The sequence below is a fragment of the Ammospiza nelsoni genome, chromosome 1 (assembly GCF_027579445.1).
Source record: "Ammospiza nelsoni isolate bAmmNel1 chromosome 1, bAmmNel1.pri, whole genome shotgun sequence".
In the NCBI taxonomy this organism is placed as follows: Eukaryota; Metazoa; Chordata; class Aves; order Passeriformes; family Passerellidae; genus Ammospiza; species Ammospiza nelsoni.
The window spans coordinates 41,749,508-41,771,594 of NC_080633.1; the positions used below are offsets into that span (position 1 = coordinate 41,749,508).

Below are 22,087 nucleotides of genomic sequence, written 5' to 3' on the forward strand. Positions count from 1 at the left end.
ACCTGCTAGCAGTCAAAACTCCAAAACAGCTATCCCACAATGCAGTCAGTTCTCCTCCACCAGGGTGTTTCCCAAGTTCTTAATAAAGCAGATTTTCTAGAAGCAAAGAATGCACAAGGGAATAAGCCATGCAAATCTATTTACTGACAGTGACATTTGACTTTCTAAATATATTCCTCCCATAAAAGCCATACAAACACAGCAGGTTTTTTCTCCTCTTCAATATGTTTAAAAGCAGAAAAGTTGGCTTTATTCTGTGATGAATTTTTAGGTATTGTTTTGATTTAAAATGTAATAATTTTAAAATTTACTAACATTTTGTTGTCAAGAGAAACTACTGGAGAACAAGGATTTGTGGTATGCATAGGTCTGGAAGGAGGGATTACCTCAAGTTCTTTTGCATAAATGAAGGATATATATTTTTGTAGGTACTGCTAGTGCATGTCATTGACCTGTGCTAGGCTGGGAATGACAGGCTATAAAGGCACTTCTTCCTTGAAACCCTCTGAGAGGCTAGGATTTAATTACTCGCTTGCATCTGGTTGATGAACCTTTTAAAGAGAGGAAGCACATCCTGTTTCAGGATGCAAGCCTTTTTCCAAATAAAAAGAATATACTTTTCAGATGTCCTATCACCTGCCTTTGAACAGCTGGTGGCTCCTGCTAATTGCCAGCTGAGTTTACATTGGAATAGTGATTACAAGTGAAATTGGAGGGTCAGAGGTACTGCTTGTTCTAATTGTGGACTTTTTACCCTTGTCCATTTTAGCATTGCTCACCTTTGTTTTGAAAGGCACAGAGTAGGGGAAACAGAGACTTGTGGCTAATGTTGTTAGTGACAGCTTCCCTTCAGACCTTATTAAACTTTTCCTTTTCATATTGACTTATTTGGCCTGGTGCACAGAGCCTGAGTCAATGACATGGCTGTGAGCATCCGCCAGAGCATCATGCTGCCCCCACAAGCCACTTGCTTAACTGTAGCTGCAGCTTCATTTGTTTCAGCCCATTCAGGTTAGGCTCCCAGGGCTTTTTCCTAACAATTCCCTCCCTCATGCAAAAATGATACAGTACATTTTATGTGACTCAAAGGAAGAAAGAGACTGAGAGTAAATTTCCATTTGTTCGATCAAATCAGTTTCAGATATAAACTCTGGCCCTCCTTTAATCTCTTCTTGGAACAAAACTGTTCCCTTTTAAACTGGTTGTCTTCCCTAAGAAATTCTGAACTAACTAGAAGGTAGTTTTTAGAGGTGGTAGGGCAGCTCTTACCTGTAGGATAATAGTCTGTACTCTTCCCAGAACACATCCCTATTCTAGAATAGGTCCCTCTTGTTCTTCTATTCCCTGTATGTTCCACCTAAGAATATGTTGGTGTGTGCAGTGCACCAGGTATGGAGTTTGGAGTGAACATCTTCTTTACAGCAGAAAACCAGTGTACAACCAGCAAGGAACTCACAGAGGAAGTTTTCCAATACAAAAATCCATATAGAAGTACTTGGAGGGTGGTGGTGGTGACTGTTCTGAGCCTGTTAACATGCAGGTGTTTAAATTAGTTCTAGCAACACTCACACACATCAAAGCATGAGAATGAGTTCTGTTTTTTGGGTCTATATGGAAGCATACAAATTTGTGCCTAAATATTTTTGTATAATGTGTGAACAGACTTCCTGAAGATGGCTTTGCAGGGATCGTAGTAAAATATACTGGATCTGGAGTAATAACTGGGCAAGTGGGAGTTCACAGGCTTCATTGTTTACTTATAAAAAATGAATATGTTCTAGTAATTAGTGGTTAAAGGAGCAGTTCTGTCAAGAATACATTGACAGATTAAGTACAGGAGACCTTGGCTATTGTATTCAGGAAAGTGAAGATTTAATCCATTATGTATTAAAAGCCTGAGAGAAGAACAAAGTGAATAAATTACATTAGGTTCTTACTTGTTCAGTTTTGGCTTTTTTTAAAGTAAGCAGACAGGGAAGTCGTGGTAAGCAGAGGCCTACATACAAAACAACATTTTGAAGCAAAAAAGCAGTGACAATTTTTATTTGCTATTAGGGGAGAAGATAATGTATTGTATTCTGGATAAAAATCATAATTATTGACTGCCATCTGTACATATCAAACTATGATATAACTTCATGCATGCCCTCCTTCTGTTCTTTACAGATGACCCCCATAAGCCAGAGGAGAAAGATGAAATTTCCAAAGTCACAATCATAAGTCTTGTCCCGTTACTGGTGATTTCTGTTGCTGTGATTGTTATCTTTTATGCCTACCGCACTCACAAGAAGAGGAAGCTCAGCAAGGCATGGGAGAAGAATGTTAAGCCCAAGAAGCATAAGGACTGCAGTGATGGCTGTGCCATTATGTTAGACGACGACCGCTCAGACATCAGCTCCACGTGTGCCAACAACATCAACCACAACACAGAGCTGCTGCCCATTGAGTTGGACGTTGTTGTTGGCAAAGGAAGGTTTGCTGAAGTGTATAAAGCCAAATTGAAGCAAAACACATCAGAACAGTATGAAACTGTGGCAGTCAAGATTTTCTCCTATGAAGAATATGCTTCCTGGAAAACTGAGAAAGACATATTTTCAGATGTAAACCTCAAGCACGAGAACATACTCCAGTTCTTGACAGCAGAGGAACGTAAGACAGACCTTGGCAAACAGTATTGGTTGATCACTGCCTTCCATGCTAAAGGAAACTTGCAGGAGTATCTCACACGGCATATTATCAGCTGGGAGGACCTCTGGAAACTTGGCGGGTCCTTGGCCCGAGGGATTGCCCATCTGCACAGTGATCACACACCCTGTGGTCGTCCCAAAACACCTATTGTACACAGGGACCTAAAGAGTTCCAACATCCTGGTGAAAAATGATTTAACCTGCTGTCTCTGTGACTTTGGGTTATCCCTGAGGCTGGACCCTTCCCTGTCTGTGGATGACTTGGCTAACAGTGGGCAGGTAAGTTAGAAGGTTGAAAGGGGCGCAGGTAATGTACCAGTTTGTCAGTTCCTGGGCTGAAAAGATGGAAAAACTGTAAGCTTCTGTGGCAGCTTTGACTTAAAATAATTTAAAATTAATGTGAATGTGTTTATAAACAAAGCAGCTCTAAACATTAAAGCAACAACGAGAGGAGTGCAATGTAGGTTTTGTTATGGTTGGAGATCTGCATGTGTGTGTGATGCAACCATCGTTTCACTTATACCAAACATGTATGAGCTTGTTAGCAACTGTTCATGGCGCTGCTGCAATGCACACACACAAATACAATAAGGATCTGCTTCATGTTGTGAGGTTTTGATACAGTTTTCATGCCTGATGGCATTACACTTCTGTGTGACTTGGCCCAATCCTGGTCTGCTCCAGTGTACATGAAGTCAATCTTGCATCCTCAAAACTGTAAGCACGTAATTACTGATACAATTTTAAAATTCAAAAAAGACCTCTTTAATGAATGGTACATTCTCCACATGTAAGCAAATACAAGGATGTCAAATAAAAATAATTGCCCTGTTGTGATTTTTCAACTAAGGCGTATGGATAATACTCATCTACTTGACAGGGATGTTTATGAAGGCGTTGAAGATTACCTATATCTACATATTGTCTCTTTTAATGAAAACTCCCATAGTATAAATTCAGATAATTTGTTAACTTAATTCCTAATAGTTTAATTATACATATATTTGTGTGGTTTTATATTTATCTTTTTATACATGGGTCACTCAAATCTTGTCAATTTAAACTGACTTTTATGTCACATGGAACTAATATTTTAGCTTAGAATATTTTCAGGGACAAATCTTCAGTCTGTGGCATGCTGTTGAGTTCACAGGAGTTTTACTGTGCTTTATCAAATGTGGATATGCCTTTGGAAGTCTCCTTATTGAAAAGCAACTGTCCTGATCTCATTTTTAGAAGATCTATTAACCAGAGCCAGGAGTGAATGTTAATTAGTGGAGTCATATTTAAAATGCTACAAACACTACTCTGTTACATATAATTTCTCTCCAGCATGTCAGATCTTTTTAGAGTTCTATGAAGTCATTCATACCAGATTGTCAGTCATAAGACTGGTCCCATTTGAAGCAAGACGAGGACTCTGAAAGTCGTCACCCACAGACACTTTGCTTAAAGCAGACCCTTATTGCAAGCTGATTTCATTGCTCAGAGTCACTTGGAAGTAGAAGGATACTGTCACTTCCAAAGTCCACACCAGCACTGATGACAAAGTACAGGGCTGCCCAGATCAGGTTATGGTTTTGGAGTTGGTGTCCTTGGGCACTGATGTTGAAGCTGATTGTTTTATTTTGTTTAGCTTCAGTGAATCTGTTTAGGGGTGACCCAGCTGTTGTTCTTCTCTGTGACAAGGGGTATGAGTCAATTGATTTGGTTCCCAATTCTGCCTTGTTCTTTTTGGGCACACGCGAGCAACCCACTTTAATTCCTCAACATGTCAGCTTCAATGCTCTAGCTTTTATTAAAGAAGTCTTGCACCAAGATTTGCTTTCTGCATAATTTCTAGAATTTCCTCTTTGACTCAAACCCTTGCCACTAGGAGATTCAATTTTATAGCTTTTATAATGGAGCTGACCCAATTTTTAATTCAATAAAAACTTGAGCTTTTGATGAAATAAATAAGAGTGCAAGTATTTAACTGTTTTACTGGTCATCCTTAGACACCAATATTGAAGGCAAATTGTTGGGATTACAAAGCCATCTTCTTTCCAATCTATCGAAATACCTTCCATATCATGCAGATATAGCCATTATTGACTGCAATACCAGGCTGGAAACCACCTTTCTACCCTATAGAACCTTTGCACACTTTTGAGTTTGGTCATCCATGATGGTTAATATTTGCAGACAGTACTTTATGTGACCGTATAAATCTGGACCTTCTTCCCACTGTGTTCAGAGAAGTGGTAGGTGACTGCAAGGACAGCAGTTCTGTACCTCAGCAGCATCAGCGCCCTTGTAATAGATGGTTTCCCATAAAAGCTAAAGAGAAATACATACTGCCTCTCTGACTGATGCACCTCAGGGCATGAAACATCTCTCAACAGGTTGAAAGAAATGTAAGATCTCCAGTAAAAAAAGATTCAAACATCGCAAAAATGAAGTGACATGGTCCCTCTCTAGAAGTTTTGGAAAATCAAGAACTGAAAGCAGACTGGTATTTGCAAAGAAGAAGCATATCTAGACTCTAGAGGGACAATCAGCTTGGAATTTCCAGAGTTCAGATACCTAAAATTGCCTTTGAGGCTCAGGAGTCACTTGTTTTCAAGATACAGAAAAAGTGGTTTTGGCCAAAAGACCTAATAATCTAGATGCAGATAAAGGGACATAAGCAGAATGGAATATATGATAAATTCTAAGCAGGATGGATATAAGATTGGCTTGATAGCATTCTTCAAGTCAATTTTTGTCTGCGCTTTCTTCTGTGCATTTTAGTCGTAGGCCTTCATCCTCCACTGTCCTGCAAAAGTACAGAATCCTTTTTATTGCTGCAAAGAGCATGTTAAATGCCAGACCAGGACAGAACTTTGTGGCAATGTGAGGGACCTATGTTTAGGCATCGTTAATCTTGTTAAAATCTGCAAGGTTTGCAGATGTTTGCCCATGTGCACAGGTAACCTTTTCAAGTTTTGGATGGGGTGTGCTTGGAGAAGAAATCCTGTGCTAGAGAGTTAATGGTGGGTAGCAGCAACCTCTGCTCCAGTGTTTCCATATGTACGTTTTATGTAGGGAAGGGAGTCGGTGCTCACCTTGGTGGTGCTGAGACATGACTGTCCCAAGTTCTTCTTCAGTGTATAGCTGCTATTCACATGCTTGGCCTTAAATTCATCAGTGTCAATGTAGCAGGGAACTTAAATTTGGGACTGCTCACACTGAATTTTTTTTCTGTCCTCTGTTTATAAAGACTTTGATCTTACAACCATTCAAGTATTTTTGACACAGAGATTGTTTGCTGTTGCAAGGTCCTATGACAAAGCCATGTTCTTGATCTTTCCTTCTTCATATGATACTTTCCACTTTTGTGGAACATCTTCCCATTTGCCCTGAGCCTGAGGTGATAAGACATGTTTACAGAAGCTTATAAAAAGAGTATCATAGGGCTCTGTCAAGACTGTACATTTACTATGTGGCTGTCTGCAAGTGCAGACCCAGTAACTGAAATGATCTTTTGCAGCCCTGCTTGCCTCTGGACTCTGGAGTGATTGCTGTGGTGTAAACAGCTCGTTTAAATCATATGTCCTACTGCATCACCCACTTATGTTTGTTCATCTCTGCCATTAACCAGTCTTCAACTTGAAGCTGTCTTTGCCTGATGAAAGACTTCTGTTTGCAGTTTTTCAAGGGGGATATGTTATTTATACCCTGTGAAGAGTTTGTCATTTGAGAGCAACTGTTGAGTGATCCAAGAATTCTTCCTTAAATCTTTTCTTGTGATAAAAACAGACTTTTAAACTTTATTTTCTGTAATGCAAAATCATAATCCAGATCTCAGCAGAGCTGCTAAAGTCATTGCTGAAAATTGCTCAGTATGAATAAAGTTTATGAGAATGTTTTTTTCAAAGGAGCAGATTTTTGGTTTCGATTCAAATGTGTGGTTCTGCATTCAGTATTTGTGTGTTTGCTTTCTTCTCCCAGGCCTGCATTTACTCTCCTTTTAAGCCTGCCATGAAAAGAAACAGCTAACACTGTAATATGCTGTGCAATATAATACAATGTGTTTCTTGCTCATCTGAAAGACACTTGGTCTGCAGCAATTGCTTCAGGCCCAAAGGTTGGAGTTTATCTGTGAATGGCCAAAGAGTGAGAAAATTTATCAGTGTCAAAATGATTTGCTTAAGGAACTAAAAAAGGCCATTTTTTTCCTCACCAGGAGAGGTGCAAGTAAGTTGGTAGTCAGAACAATGCCAGATTCCCCTGGCAGCAGAAAATATGGCCTGCGCCAAGTATAGCCTGAATTTTTGGATACATGTCAAATGGCACTGTTTCTGTGAAAGCTGGAGTTAAATCACAGTGGAATCCAAAACATGAATTGCAATTTCAGCTCATGAGCTCTCCCCAATCTCTTCTCCTGTAGGTTGGCACAGCAAGATATATGGCCCCTGAGGTTTTGGAGTCCAGGATGAACCTGGAGAACATGGAGTCCTTCAAACAAACAGATGTGTACTCCATGGCTTTGGTCCTCTGGGAAATGACATCTCGCTGTAACGCTGTCGGAGGTAAGTGCCATCTGTTTTCTTCTCTCTAAGAGTATGTTGAGACAGACATGCTCTCATGGTTGTCTGGAGAGAGGGCGATTCTTTTTACCTATCATAAGCTTTTCTGGTGTATCTGGATGCTGTAAATTAACAGTCCTTCAGTAGTGTGAGATGCACATGTGCATGAGCAGGCTTGAACATGAAGCACTGAGCGCACGAGTAAACTGATCCTCAGTTGGTGTAAGGATAAGTTTGCTGTTAGGTAGGTCACTTCTAAAGATTATTAAAGTCTGGTTTCCCTATGACATCTTGGGTAGCCATGGATTAACTCAGTCTGGTTGATCTCATCCAAAATAATTGGAAACATAAATCAATTTGAAATATTAAACTGAAGAAGTGATAACTGCTTCCCATTTACTTTCATGGAATGTCAATTCTCAAACCTAGTAAGGGCCAGTTAAGTGTCACATTTGCTAATTGGTAATTTCTGTAAGAGGCATCATAGTGGGATGGAAAGTTTCCTGTTTTCCCAAAGTCACCAGCTGCTGCACATCATGCTTGGTGATTTTGCAAGAGATCATCCATATGAGAAATCAAGGGATGTTTGTGGTATAAAGTGTAGTAACAAAATAAAAATGATTGGAACTGACTATCAGAACAGCTCCATGAAAACTGCTGTGCTTGTTCTTATTCAGAGTGTCTTCTGAAACCAAACTCTCCCTTTCTGCTTTGCCTAAGGTTGACCCAAAATTCCCAGTGTGCAACACTGGTATGTGCTAGAAATCAGAAAAGTTGCTGTTGGGATATCTACAATACATGTTGCCATGTTTGAAGTTTTTTACCTTTCTTCAGGAACTAAAATAAGACAAAGTTACATGTCAAATTCTTCAGCCTTCTGGAATTGTCTAAGAGTCATTCTAAAAAATATTGCTGCACAGTTCAGGGCTCACATAGGCAGTCTAAGGAGCAGGGTAATACTAATGTGGATATTATAGTAGATATGCAACTGTGATTTGATTTGTTATCCTTCGTCCAAAACCACAGAAGCTCCCTTTTCACTGGACTTGGCACAGTTCCACCTTGAAGGGCTGCCATAGACACAGAGACAGGGCAGTCTTGCAAGCTAGAGCACTATGCTATGAGGAACATAGTGTACAGGAGGGAAACCAAGGTCCCAGGGGAAGATGTGCATAGCTGCTCCTTGTTTCTCTACCAGCATCTGTGGGATACCACAAGGGAGGTCTCTGAAGCCACTCTGCACAGTGACTGTGTGGCTGCACCACGATGTCCATGGGCAGGAGGGAGGAATTGCCTCCATCTCAGTCTCCTGCTCTGTCTGACCAGCATTTGGTCTTGCTGGGTGGGCTGTATTGTGGGCAACAGATTTGCCCCTGTTTGCACCCTGCCAGGAAAGCTACAAAGTGAGTAAGTGTGGTGAATATGCTAGCATAAAAGCATGAAAAGAACACCAAATTCTTTTCTAGTCAAACATTTAAGGATAAAACACTTGGTGGTTCAGGAACTGAACCTCAGTCTGACATATTACAAGGCAAACCTATCCATATTTAATGGATCATGGTCATGCCTGTTTCTAAGTGCATTGGCACAACCTCAGCCTTTCATTAGCACTTTTGTAAATGTGGCAGAGGAGATTTAAAACCTGAAATAAAGGAACTGTGCCCTGTCTCATGATCTGTCTCTGTTTCTTGCATTTAGGAACTCACCTGATTAGTATAAATATGAGCTGTCCACTGTGGAGTCTTTCATCTTTGATGATGCCTGAGTCCCTTCCTGTTCAGATTTGCTGAGTAGGGCAAAACGAAGATTGCAGCAAAAGCAAACCTTATTGCTGCTGTTCTCAGAAGGCAACTGCTAAAAGAGGATATAAAGGGAGTTTCATAAGGAAGGAAAATCACCAGCATGTTTAGCTAGAAGAGATTGACCCATAATAACCTTGAGAAGAAGAGCTGAAGTTATTTCAGTAAAGGGAAATATTTTTCTGTCCCGACATCCCCTTTCAAGTGATGCTTAACCCCCACCCACATCCTGGTTTTCCCTATTCATTTCATCCCTCACTCATTCTCATCACCAGAAACACATTTCTTGAATTTTATTTCTCTATTTCAGTCATCTTTCCTGAGATGTGGTCCCCAGCAAAACCCCAGGAGCACTAGGGCAGATCTGTAGGGGTTGGAACTTGCTCTTAGCATCTCTGACTAAAGCAGTTAAACACAACTCCCAGGATGTAGATCCCTTAACTTGTCACTGGCACTGAGCTGCAACAGCAGTGCACCATTACTCTCATTTCCTTCTCAGATTTTCCCCTGTTTCGAGCAGTCTGGTTATCTTTGCAGCCAGCTGGTGAAATACCCTTACAGTGATTCATGACTGCAGCTCCCCCTCTGCTTTTCTTCTCCATCTGTCACTTGTGAGATTCCCTCCTCTCCTCACAGCCTTCCTGAGGAGCTGCCTCTGCTCACGCAAACCCCTCTTTTACTCCTAGACTGTTTGGCAATGAGAAAAATGTCTTTGCATGTGAGGCAGAGTAGGCTGACCTGATTGCAGACAGCCTTTTCAAAGGAGCCTAAAAGATCTAGGCTTGGTCTTTGCAGGGCAGGCTTGGCTGTGGTGTCAGCTCAGGGCAGTTTTGAGGCACAAAGTGGAGAGTCTTAGCCAAGACAACAGCATTAACAACTTTATTTAGGGAGAGAAGCATGCAAGGAAGGGGGACTTATTGCCATTCAGCCACACAGAGGTACAGGGGCTTGTTTCTTTTTCAAAGGGAGCTCTTGGGATTCATTTGTCAGCGTGCAGGTGTTCGGTGAGTGTGGGAGGTGATGCAGGCAGGTCCTTTCACTACAGACGCTTTGTCAAACACAGCCTCCACGCTATGCCAGGCCTCTTCAGTCAGCAGACATTTAAACAAAAATACCCAGCAGCACAATCCATACTGTGAAGCTGCTGTAGTAAATAAGCAGGTGGGGATTGGCTTTTGTGAAAGGCCACGCTGTTCGTTGTTACTTTGTTGTGCTAAATATGGAGAAGCAGAAATGGGGCACAAGGGAAAGGGAGACAGAGGCAAAGATCGAGGTTGACTGATTTTTCACCAGAGTATAATTTAAGAGGCATATTTAGAAACTCAGCAATACTACTTTGGGGAGAACTTCAACTGTTCCACACTGCTGTTAACTTGGTATTTCATTCAGCACAACAGCTGTGCACCAGATGCTGCACGTTGCAAGAAATACAATTTTCATCTCAACCACTTGCTTTCAGAGTGACACAGCTTTGGTGACTGAGACAAGTGTAATTTCTCTGACAGCCTCCTAGAAAGAAAAGAAAACCATCTGGTTTGAATTGCAACTGCTATGGGTGAGGGACTATTGCGGGGGGCAGGGGAGAAGGAGGGGAAAGGGAACTTTTGGATACATAGGTTTGGTGAAGAGGGAGAAAAGAAAGCCCTCATAAAATGGCAGTGTTGGTCGAGCAGTATTGTACTCCTGGAGTGGTGGCTGGCTTCAGTGTGGTAGCAGAGCTTTGTTTAAAATGGCAGCCTTGCTTTACCAGAGCTGTGTTTCATGTGAATAAAATCAGAAGTAATCTTATGCTTACTTGGAAAGTCAGCCAAGAGTCACATTTTGACAACTAAACATTTGTGCATCCTGTACCTCATGAAATGCTCAGCTTCCATCACACTGACGTGGAGCAGTGACGTTCCTGGCAGCAGGGAGGAGTCAGATGGCCTGTGCAGCAGGGCTGGGCCTGCACAGTGGCCCCTGAGGTGGCTGCAGCTGGGGGCTGATTTAAATTTCTCCTTCTGTGAAGCAGAGCTCAATCAGGACATGTCTGCACTGCACTGGCTTGTAGTGGCATACAGCCCAGCTTGGTAGATCCACACAGTGCAGTGTCACCTCATGACAGGCACTCCTGTCCTGGAAATTCTCCCAGTGTCACCACAGTGCTACATGTAAGGCAGCAAGTACTGTCCTTCAACAAGCCCATGTGGCAGTGGATAAGGTCACTGCACCACACCCCGTGCTGAGCACTGATGTGTTTGCCACTTTTCCACCTCAGGATTCACTGAGCAGCCCCTAGGCCTGGTGGCAGGGTTCATGCACTCCCAAATCTTTAGAAGGGGGACTGTGTCTTAGATCATCAGATGTGAAGTCACTTAGGAGGTATGTGTGCACAATGAGTTCACTCATCCCAATGCATCCTTCCCTCAACAAGGAAACCTAGGGAAATTTATGAAGTAAGCATTTGACAGCATCTTAAACTTTTCCTGAAACAGCTTTTGGGCCTCTGTTTTGGGCATTATTTTCCCTTTGTGCAACTAGTGCAAGTTAGCAGATTCAATACCCAAATTCCTCCAGCATGAAGAAAGACACCATCTGAACTATCTGCACACACTACCTGTGTTTGCATGAGCTGCCACAGCAGCTCCACCATCAATTGATTTATCCCTTCTTCCCCCTCATAAGCTCTAAATAAAGGGGCATTTCAAAGGAACCTAGAAGTTCCCAAACACAAGCTCACTGCTGCAGACTCTGCCTCACAGTTGACTTCTGCTGGCCTTTCACCTCACTCCTGCTTTGATCCTGCATATAAAACATCATCCAACATGAGAAGTTGTCCCATGGAAATCAGTAAGATAGATCACATAAGGGAGTGTCAACAGGGTTTGTGGTATGCTCTTCTGACCCAAAGAAAACTTCACTGCAAAAAGCTTAGAGTAGAAAAAGATCACAAGTGAGCCAAATTTTCAAAGCTTTCATCACACAGAACAAATAGATTTTCAGTAATGTCTCTGTTTGGGGCTAAAAATCCTATCCCTGCCTTTCTGAAAACTGTAGCTAGGCCAATGTCAAAAGAAACTAGAGGTTCGGCAGTTAGTAGTGCAAGTCCGCTCTCAACCATAAAGATTAAATGCTGGAGGTTAAAGTTGAAGGAAGTCTGCCATTTTTGAATGCTAAAGGTTCTGTAGTTTGTGGTTCCTGATATATTTATGGTACTTCATCCAGTTGTCATTTTTGGTGCCCAGCTGGTCTAAAACAAATGAAAAGAAATATATAAGGCACGAGAAATAGAATCAGCATCTGTATACAGCCACACACAGGCATCTAGCCACAAACATCTTAACCTACCTCAAATTGACATCTGTTACATCTACTGCAGCACGTAAACATGATTCATGAATAACACCGACTATTACTGCAAAACATGTCTGACACTTGAGATTCCACAGCATTAGGATGACTTACTGCATGAGGATTTAGTGGGCTTTTTTTTATTTTCCTAGGGAAAGAGAAGCATGATAATAAATAGCAAAGAGATGCCACATGCTTTTCAACCTGAGGGAAGGCATGACTGTATTGGTAGAAAGTCATTACAGTGAATTGGCATCTGCCCTAAATTTCTCTTTCTTTACCATAAACAAAAACAAAGCAACAAAAAAAAATCCAAATCTGAAAAATTTATTCAGTCTTTATATTTGGAAGAGGAATGGTCATAACTTACAAACAATTTCTCAAACAGAAAAAATATATTATGAACCTATCAATTGCCAGGAAGAGTTTTCCCTTCTCCTGCTTGAACCATCTCATTAACTTGAGCAACGTTGAGATTAAATTAGTGAGAGGGACCAACAAGTCAGCATCACAGCGCCAGCTTCCCTATGTTGGCCATTGAGACTCTTCTAACTCCTCACCCTGCAAGATCTCAGAATCTTGGCTGGTGTCCATGACCACTACCACAACTGAACCATGACTGATGGAGATGGTGCAGGAAATGGCCATCTAGGTCATGTGATTTAAATTCTCCCGGTGAACTTTAATACTTTTGTTGGCTTTGAACATATAGGTATGTGCAGTATAATCATTGTGCATCCACTGCATGCTAACCCATGTCTGACTAGCAACATGGCAACTTCCCAATTCATTTCTAGGGCTAAAGTCTTATATATTTATTTTGGCTGAGTCATCTCAGACTCAGATTAATGTGGGTGAAACTGGTTTGCATTCTTGCACAGGAAAGAGAGCGAGGCAGACTTTGGCCTTTGGGTCTTAGAAGATGGAAGTTTTGTTTCTGGGCTATAGCCATTCTCCAGAGCATCTTGTGGAAAGTGGCCAGCAGCAGATGGTTAGGGAGAAGGAAGAAGGGCTCTGCAGGAGGCATCTATGGGTGATCTGCTGCACTGCACACAGTTGTTTGCAGCTGAATCTCTAAATGCTGAGCATTCGAAGCATGAGGTTTAATATCCCTTCCAAAATGTTTGTTATTGTAACTTGGCCATTCCTTTTAAGCATCAGCCTGATAAAGTCTTTGTCTCATGGCCATCACATGCAAGTGAGATCTACAGCCTGACTTCAAGGCTTTGGAGAAAAATCCAAAGATAGTTGTCTTCAATACTACCTTGTTTTTATCATGAGAGATGGCAGAAGGATCTGACCTGTGTCATCTTGATCCTTAGTTATTTTCAGTAGCATATCATCCTTACCTTTCTCTCCCAAAGTAAACAAACCCAAGTGTTAGAGGTTCTTCCCATTTCTTCTGGGTCTTTAATCCCTATTCATGCATTCTCAGCAATTTTTAGCCCTTTAGAGGAGTGAGCAACACTGGGTACTGCAGTTGAACTTGGTTGTAGCATCATGCAGCAGTGGTTTGTCTCTCTGCTCGTTTGTCTCTGTTCACACATCATCTGGGCATTCACATGCATTCTCCAGACTGCTTTGTAGATTATACTTCAGTTTTTCTTGCCCCCAATTAATTCCTAGAAAGAAATAAGAGGCAGCAGAACAGGCCAACTTCATAAATCTTTATCTGATAGCAGCAAGTCATTAGGCCTGTGAGTAAAGTCTCCATCTGTTCCCAAAGAAACCACATCATTTTCTACACTGTGTCAGCATCTACTATAATATTTCCGCTCTCAGAGATTTCTTGAGTTTTCTCCAAGAGTCCCATATGTCTGCCTCTTCCTTTCTCTCTGCAAAGAAAAGCAAAGAAAATATGCAACATGCAAACAAAAACTAGAGTGGCAGCAACCCCTTCAGAAAGCTGTGCCCCTGTATCACAGGCCAAAACTGATCCATTTTGGGAAGGAAATCTAAAATAAGAGCAGACTACTACTTTCTACAAAAGAATGCAGCTTAGGAGTAAACAAGGGCAGTATGGCAGCTTCCAGCATTGCTCCTTAACTGTATCTTTGCCCTTTCCTAGCAATTCACACATTCCCATCTCCCATGACCTAGATAGATTTCAGTTTATATTTCACCTGATAAGTGTGTGTGGACTCCAGGAGAGCTAAGGGTGACCAACTGTTCAAAAGCTTGGCTCATGCAAAACTCACCTTAAACCTCCTGTGCGTTTTACCTCAGCAGAGATTAAAAGGCTCACAAACCAGTATAGATTACTCTGCTTCTTGGACTGTTGCTAATATTATTATGTACTAAAGGGTTTAAATGAGAATTGTTTTGTTGGCTAGGAAACAAAAAGGGGAGGGAGGGAGTGTGTGTGAGAAACACATTTGAAACATTTTTGAAAATGCCAACTGGCTTTGCTTTGTTTGGAGCTGGTCAAGCAGAACAGTGGCAGCGAGTGGCTAATCAGTAGCTCCTACTCCTCAGAGAACAACCAGCTCCCTCCACTCTTGGCACCAGCACAGCCCAGCTAAATTCCCTGTGTTTGCTTCTTTCCCAGAAGTGAAAGAGTATGAGCCCCCCTTCGGCTCCAAAGTGCGAGAGCACCCTTGTGTGGAAAGCATGAAGGACAATGTCCTGAGAGACAGAGGGCGGCCCGAGATCCCCAGCTCCTGGCTTAACCATCAGGTAAGAGCACCACACGTGGGCAGTGGGAGCTGCACTGTACATTTAGCTGCTGCCTGAAGCCTGAGCCTTACCTCAGTGCCCTGCCCAACAGGCTGCACCTCTCTTTGCATGGAGAGGTCTGTCACACATGGAGAAACTCCATCACAGAGTGGCACCGGTGCTGACGTGGTTCAGGCACCACAGTTCTCTGCACCATGCCTGCCCCAATGCCCTGGTATTCCTGCTGCACACCAGTGTAATCCAAAAGCAGTCAAAACAGAAACATTGGAAGCCTGAGATCCAAAAATCACCCAGAGAGCTGCAGAATAGTTAGGCCCTTAAAGTGCACTGTGTGTAGGCTCTGAAAGGGCAAAGAAAACAACTTCACATATGGGCCTCTGTTGCAGGCAGAATGAGAGCTTCAGACAAAATTTATTAGAGAAGCCCTCCTGTTGAGTCATGAGGTACAGAAAGGATCCCCTTGCTTTCTAAATGCCTTCTCAGAGAGGTGTCTACGTGTGGCTGGGTTGTCTTAGCCCCAGATTTTGTCAACAGTTTACATTTTAAGGACTATATAGGTGCAAACCATTATACGACTTTGTCTCACATGATTAAGGTTGTCAAACCAAATATAAAAATATAAATTATTTATTATGATAATAACTAGACAAAAAGGTCTTAGAGTTATGTACTACACAGTGTAGGAGCTGTAACTACTCGTATAGTGTGCACTATGAAGCAATATTGAAGCAATCATATTAAAGCAACTGTACTAAAGGTAGAAAACCAATTATTAACTTAAGATTGATGTCAGACACCCATGCCAACAACCTTAGGCAAATCTCTTCTGCTCAGCATCGAGGAGTAACCTTGAGGTATTCTAACATAACTCCTCAAGGGAGTTATGTTAGAAGATGCTGTTGTTGAAAAGTGGGACTGGGCTTTCATAATGTAAAGCAATTGACTGTCAGTCAGATGTCTCCAGGCCAGCTCAGTCAGCTCAGCAGTTTTAGACAAGTTATTAATAGTATCACTTGTTTGTTCCTTTGTTGTGTAGTTCACCAGGTCTGCCTCATCTTCACCTCACTATCAAGATGTTTAACTTTGAGTCAGGCTGGTTTCAGCATTATTCAACACCAAAAGCAGCATGATGCCCTTCTCCATTCACCACTGGTAGCTTTGCAAACAGGGCACTCTTCAAATTTGATTTACCCCATTTCCAGGGAGACCATCCTACTACAGAGGATCTTCAGCAGAAAAAGCAAATCTGAGTACTTTACCGTGGAAACCAGTCATAGTTGTATCCCAACTGTTGACAGGTTTAATGAAATAGGAAATTAGTCTTCAGCAAGCCAGTCTGGTTTTATTCAGGTTGTGCATTAGCAGTCCATTTCCCTTGCATATCACAAAGCACTTTGTCAGCTTCCTCTATTCACGAGCACCATGGTTGCACTTCCTAGGCAATGGTAGATTTTTTAGTAGAGAAAACTGAATGGAAACAAGCCAAACACATGCATTTCTTCGCCTTTGCTCTCAGTAGTTTTATCAGTAGAAATAAAATGTGAATCATATTAGAGAAGTGAGGCTTGTTCATTCCACTTCTTAATGAAATATGCTGAGTGGTCTTCAGTGACATAAGAAAAGTATCACAAACTTTTATAAAAGCCCAGGCAACCAAGAATATCATCTACTATTTCCATCAGGAGCAATGTAACACTCCCTTTTTAATTCCATTTGGGAAGTGAAAATCAGTCTGACAGCTACATAAAAAAGACCAAGTGAGTGGCTAAAATCAATCATCTTTCCAGCCAGGAACACCTGCCACCTGCTGACTATGGCAAAAGGCAGCCCCTTCCTGGACTGCAGGAACTTGCTCCTTATGTACTCAGCTGTGAGGAGTAGGCTATTGAGGAGGGGCTTTCAACAAGGGAAGAAAGTTGAATTTTGAGGGAAACCTGGATATCTGATGCTGCCTGGGTATCTGATACTACCAGCACTAAAAGCCCTTGAGAGCAAGGCTGAGCGTGCAGAGAGTTGCAGCTTGAGGTACTGGCATAGAGCTGTAGGATACATTGTGGATTTCATCACCTCTGGCTTTATAAAGCAAGTAAAATGATCGTGATTTGGACCTAGGTGTCCTGCATTTGACTTCAGAGGTTTCTTCCATGTATAAAACCCACATCTCAAACTGCCCCAGCACAGAGAACCCCAACTGGGAGGGCCATGCCCTTGTGCTTGTGTCACCAGAATGGGCACAGCTGGCCCCAACAGGGTTCAGCTAAGAGTCTAAGGAAGGAGATGCCTGATAACATGCTTAGAGGACATTTAATGAAGGTGGTTTTAATTCCCTTTGCCTGAATCCCTTCAGTGCTTCACGTTGTGCTGTTTAAGATGCAGTGATGCATCAGTTTCCGCAATGCTGTGACAGTTTGCAGCAGCTGAGGATCTGCTTTGAACTCCATAGAAGTTGTTCTTACTGTAATGGCTCTTCCATATTCATTTCCTTCCTCTGCAGTTGTGTTTTTGTAATGAACTCATTATTCATCATGATAAAATTCTGGAATAGATTTACATATTACAATTACCCCACACCCCCCTTAATGAGATTTGTTGCGCTATTGATTTCAAGTTAATGTTTAATATTTAATTTAATTTACTGCTTGTAATTTCAATGCCAGCAGAAAACTAATGTTATTTGTATACAGACAGTAACATTCTGCTATTAGCATTGACATCAGTCAACATCACCAATTAGGTAAATTATACAATTAATGCAGTGTTGTGAAATGTTATTTTTTTAAATAGGTTTAAGATAAATCCTACTTAATGGGCTTTTAGTATCATAAAACAAAACACAGTTTCCTGTGGCAAATACTTCATGTTTATAAAAATCATTACAGAGATGCAACTGTTTTTTTGCTCCTGAAAACATTTGCATTGGAATTGAAATGAAGGTTAAACAGTTACAACTGTGAGTGATGTGCTTAAGTGTTTGTGGGACTGTGGCCCATATTTGCACATAGATTTAGGTAATCTACAAGGAATTCATAAAGAGCTGATGTACAGCCCAATATTGCTGGCAATCAGAATTCTGTTTGAAAAACCCAAGCAGAATTCAGCATTCAGAGGCATATTATCCAAGAATTTTGATCATATTTATTAAAAAAAACCCCTGCTTGATTCTATATCACTAGTCTGAAGCATCGCTGTTCTTGTTAGATCAGACCACATGCCCACATGACAGTTCCAACTAAAGCGCTGAAAATATTGTAGTAGGGTTTCTTAAAAAAAAACCAAAACAAAACAAAAAGAAAACAATGCCCCATGACAGAAGCAGCAGATCCCATAAAGAACCCCCAGGACGCACGTGGAATAACCCCCAAATTTCTGAGGGCCTGAGGCAGCTCTGTGCGCGAGGCGTTGCTGGTGGCTGCCCCGTCACGGGCGCTGTGTCTGTGCTCCGTGCAGGGCATCCAGATGGTGTGTGAGACGCTCATCGAGTGCTGGGACCACGACCCCGAGGCGCGGCTGACGGCGCAGTGCGTGGCCGAGCGCTTCAGCGAGCTCCGGCACCACGACAGGCTCTCGGGGAGGAGCTGCTCCGAGGAGAAGATCCCCGAGGACGGCTCCGTGACCACCGCCAAGTAGCGCACGCCCGGGAGCTCCGGGACGGAGGGAAGTCGCTCCTAGACGTGTTCACCTTGGCAAAGGAAGAGGTCTTGATCGGTGCCTTGACTTGCTTCCTGGAGGACTGAGGCTGTCACCACTCCCTTTGGGCTCCAGCTCTGGACAGGGAGATGTATTCTGGGAATTACAAGCTGGGGGAGTAGCAGTCATACCCTAGCACTGGCAGCCAGCATCATGTCGTAGGAGGAGCTATATATGGTAGCACTTCCTCAGGAAAAGGATTTGAAAATAGCCAATAACATTATGCACTTTATTAATGCCTGTATATAACTATGAAATTGCTATTTATATATATATATATATACATATATACATATATACATATATATATATATATATAAATGTGTGTGTATGTATATATATATATATATATATATGTATCTATATATCTATAAACAGCCATGTCCTGGGAAAAGAAAAGTTATTAAAAGAAAGTGCTTCCAGGAAATTACCAGTACATTAGAAATCCCACCCCTTAGGGAAGGAGCCTGGGGGGACTGGTATAGCACCACACCAGCAATTCTGCACTAAGCGTTCTGCCAAAAAATAGGAATAATATGCAATAAGAAGACGACTTTCCAAGCATGTGCTGTGACCACCTGGCTGTCATCCTGCTGTTCACAGGAGCAGGAGCAGTCTCACAGCAGACAGGCAAAGTTGACTTTGCAGTTACTTGCATGGTCCTGTCTGCAGCACATTGTGGAAAATTCAGGAATGCCTTTTCCCTCTCACCTTAACCCCAAAGTCCTCAAAGTGTTCCAGAACAGGCATGTGAGGAGGGTTGGTCCTTCCCACATGTGTGTTTTGTGAGTTCATTAATGTTATATGTTTATTGCTTTGAATTTGTGCTGCTTGCAAACAGGTTGCAAAATATCAGCAGGATCAGTTTTCCCCTCCTCCCGTCCCCACCCTCAAACCATACAGAACAGGACAGGGCCAGCAACAATCCAAGCAGATGTTTTATATTTGCTGAGCATTCTGAGTGTGGGCAGTCCTATTATTTTTCCCCCTGTCTTTTACCTTGATTGTGTTGCTATAAGAACAAACTTTTTTTTTCCCTTTTCCCTGTACAGTGTGTCTAATTGCTGGGCAAACCACAGTGTGACTGTTCCACACTTTCTAAAGAAAGAGGCAGCAGCTGTTGCCTTTATTTTTGCAAAAAGACCTTGGAGGTGAGGGAAAGCTCCATAGCAATAGGTTAATGGCATATCCTGCCCTCAGCATTGCTTGCATTTAGGGCTGCCTCAGCAAGTCAGCAATTCACAGAATTAAAAAAAAAAACAAAAAACAAAAACAAAGAAACACTTTTTCAACAGGATCTTTCAGACTTTGCTTGCATTCTTTCAGTTCCCCAAAATGCTTGAGACAGTTGACATCACATTGGGCCTCTATACATGACAGCAGTGTGTTTAAGAAGTGCTAAAAATTTTGTCTTTAGGTGTTTTTCAGTGATTTATCCATTTTTCTCTTCCTCATGGCATGTCAGCAGGCCTTGCAATTTAGAAATTCAACCAGCACAAACCAATCCTGGACACATGAATTTGGTGTTGTTTATTAAACACCTTTGACAGATAAATATCAATATTCCTCTCAAAAATGTTGCCATGCAAGTCAATAGGAATCATGCTTATTCAAATAGGAGTTAAGTTTATGATGGCAAATACTTTATTTGAAATGGTTTTGTAACTGCTTTTTTTTTTTTTTATTTTAACCAAACTGCTCAGAGATGTTAAAACAGAGTGGGGCAAAACCTCCACACCTACAGTGGAACTTCGAGGATACTATGGCATATTTTTAGGGATGCAATGTTGTAAATTCACAGGGCCATGGGCAGAGGTAGGAGATATGGGTGGGGAATGCATCCAGGCAGGTAGAAAGTCATTACAGTGGTAATGACTCAGTCTCAGCCCATTTCTCTTCCTCCATACACACAGAAGGTCAAGAAATGGTAAGCAGTAGTTCCTGACAGTACTGACGTTTTTATGGGGTTTTTTAACACTACATGTAAAGGAAAATTTTTATTCTTTTAAGGAATACTTCACCATGTACATCATGTATGAAATAGGAATGTGAGCAATATATACTCTTGTATATCAAAAGTTTCAAACACTTAACTTGCTTTGTAAACTGTTTTGAGGGGGGTTTTGTCTTGTTTTGTTTTGTATAAAACAAATGTTTATTGAAGCAAATAAAATAACACCAAATCAAGTTCGTCTCTGGATCATCCAGGATAGGGAGAGGGCTCTTCCTAAAATGAACCCTATCCTAAATTGATTCAAGTCCATTTCTTCCCACCAGGGGCCTGAATGTCACTCTCAGTCTGTGCAGTGTGCTTTGCTAATGACTCCTTCCCCTAGTCTCCAGCCTGCCCTTCAGCAGAGCAGCACCAGCAGATGGGCAAACTTGCTGGCCCCTTAGCCCCTGCCCTGTTATACCTTCACTAGTCTCAAAGGAAGGGAGGGAGAAAGGGCTTACAGCTGGCGCTTTCCTACTGCTGCCTTGCTCAGGTCTCAGGTGGATGTGACTCTTACAGACATGGTTTAGTCAGGGAATGGGCAGTTTTGGGTTAGCAGTTGGACTCTGTGATCTTAAAGGTCTTTCCAGCCTAATGCATTCTATGGTTCTATAGTTAGAACCATAGCTAGACCTCAGTCGTTTTGGTGCTGATGTGTAGGTGAGCCAGAAGACAGCCCACTAAATCTGTGTCACTGAGAAGTGCGTGATTAATGTGCTTGTGCCTTACAGCTTCTGCTCTCCACAAAGAGCTTTCACCTTTTTAAGGTGATGCCCCTCCCATGGAAGGCATGCAGAGCACAGATTTAAAAAAAAAAAAATAGAGCAAGATACCTCCCTCTGCCCTCTTCAAATTGTCTTGAATGTTACTTGGGTTGAATCTAAGCTTTTGCACAGGGTGCCTTCCACCAGCATCTGATACCGGCATCTGAGATGCTCCAGACATCACCATTTTTTTCATAGATTGTATTTTCATGCTAAAACCTCCACTCACCCTCACACTTGGCTGCACTATCTTCTTTTGAACCTTCAAATGTGGATACCTCAAAGAGGAATCCACATCTTCATTCATGAGTCAAGCAAAATCACAGAATAACTGAGGCCGGCAGGGGCATCTCATTCTGTTATGTGCTTGTTTGTCATCTGTCCAAGGTTCATGTCATCTGGTCATGTTCAAAACAGGCACTTAAATCAAGTTGCTGAAGGCCTTGTTGAGTTTTGAGCATGTCAGCGATTTCAGTCTCTTTGGGCACCCCATGCTCTGAACAGAGCAGCACACACAGGCAGTGTCAGGTGCACAAAGGACAGTGGCCACATCTACTCTGAAGCTGGCAAAAGGAGGGCTTTGTGAAGGAGGCCCTGCCTA

General features: G+C 42.0%; 1 protein-coding gene across 1 annotated transcript in view; it reads left to right on the plus strand.

Moving 5' to 3' along the window:
* Window positions 1-20,916, plus strand: part of TGFBR2 (transforming growth factor beta receptor 2) — a 60,799-nt gene extending 39,883 nt beyond the window's left edge. The window contains exons 4-7 of the mRNA XM_059469152.1: window positions 2,167-2,966; window positions 7,099-7,240; window positions 14,915-15,042; window positions 18,490-20,916. Coding sequence (XP_059325135.1) covers window positions 2,167-2,966; window positions 7,099-7,240; window positions 14,915-15,042; window positions 18,490-18,669 — 1,250 coding nt within the window. The 3' untranslated portion in view covers window positions 18,670-20,916. The remainder of the gene's footprint in view (window positions 1-2,166; window positions 2,967-7,098; window positions 7,241-14,914; window positions 15,043-18,489) is intronic.
* Window positions 20,917-22,087: the final 1,171 nt, after the last annotated feature.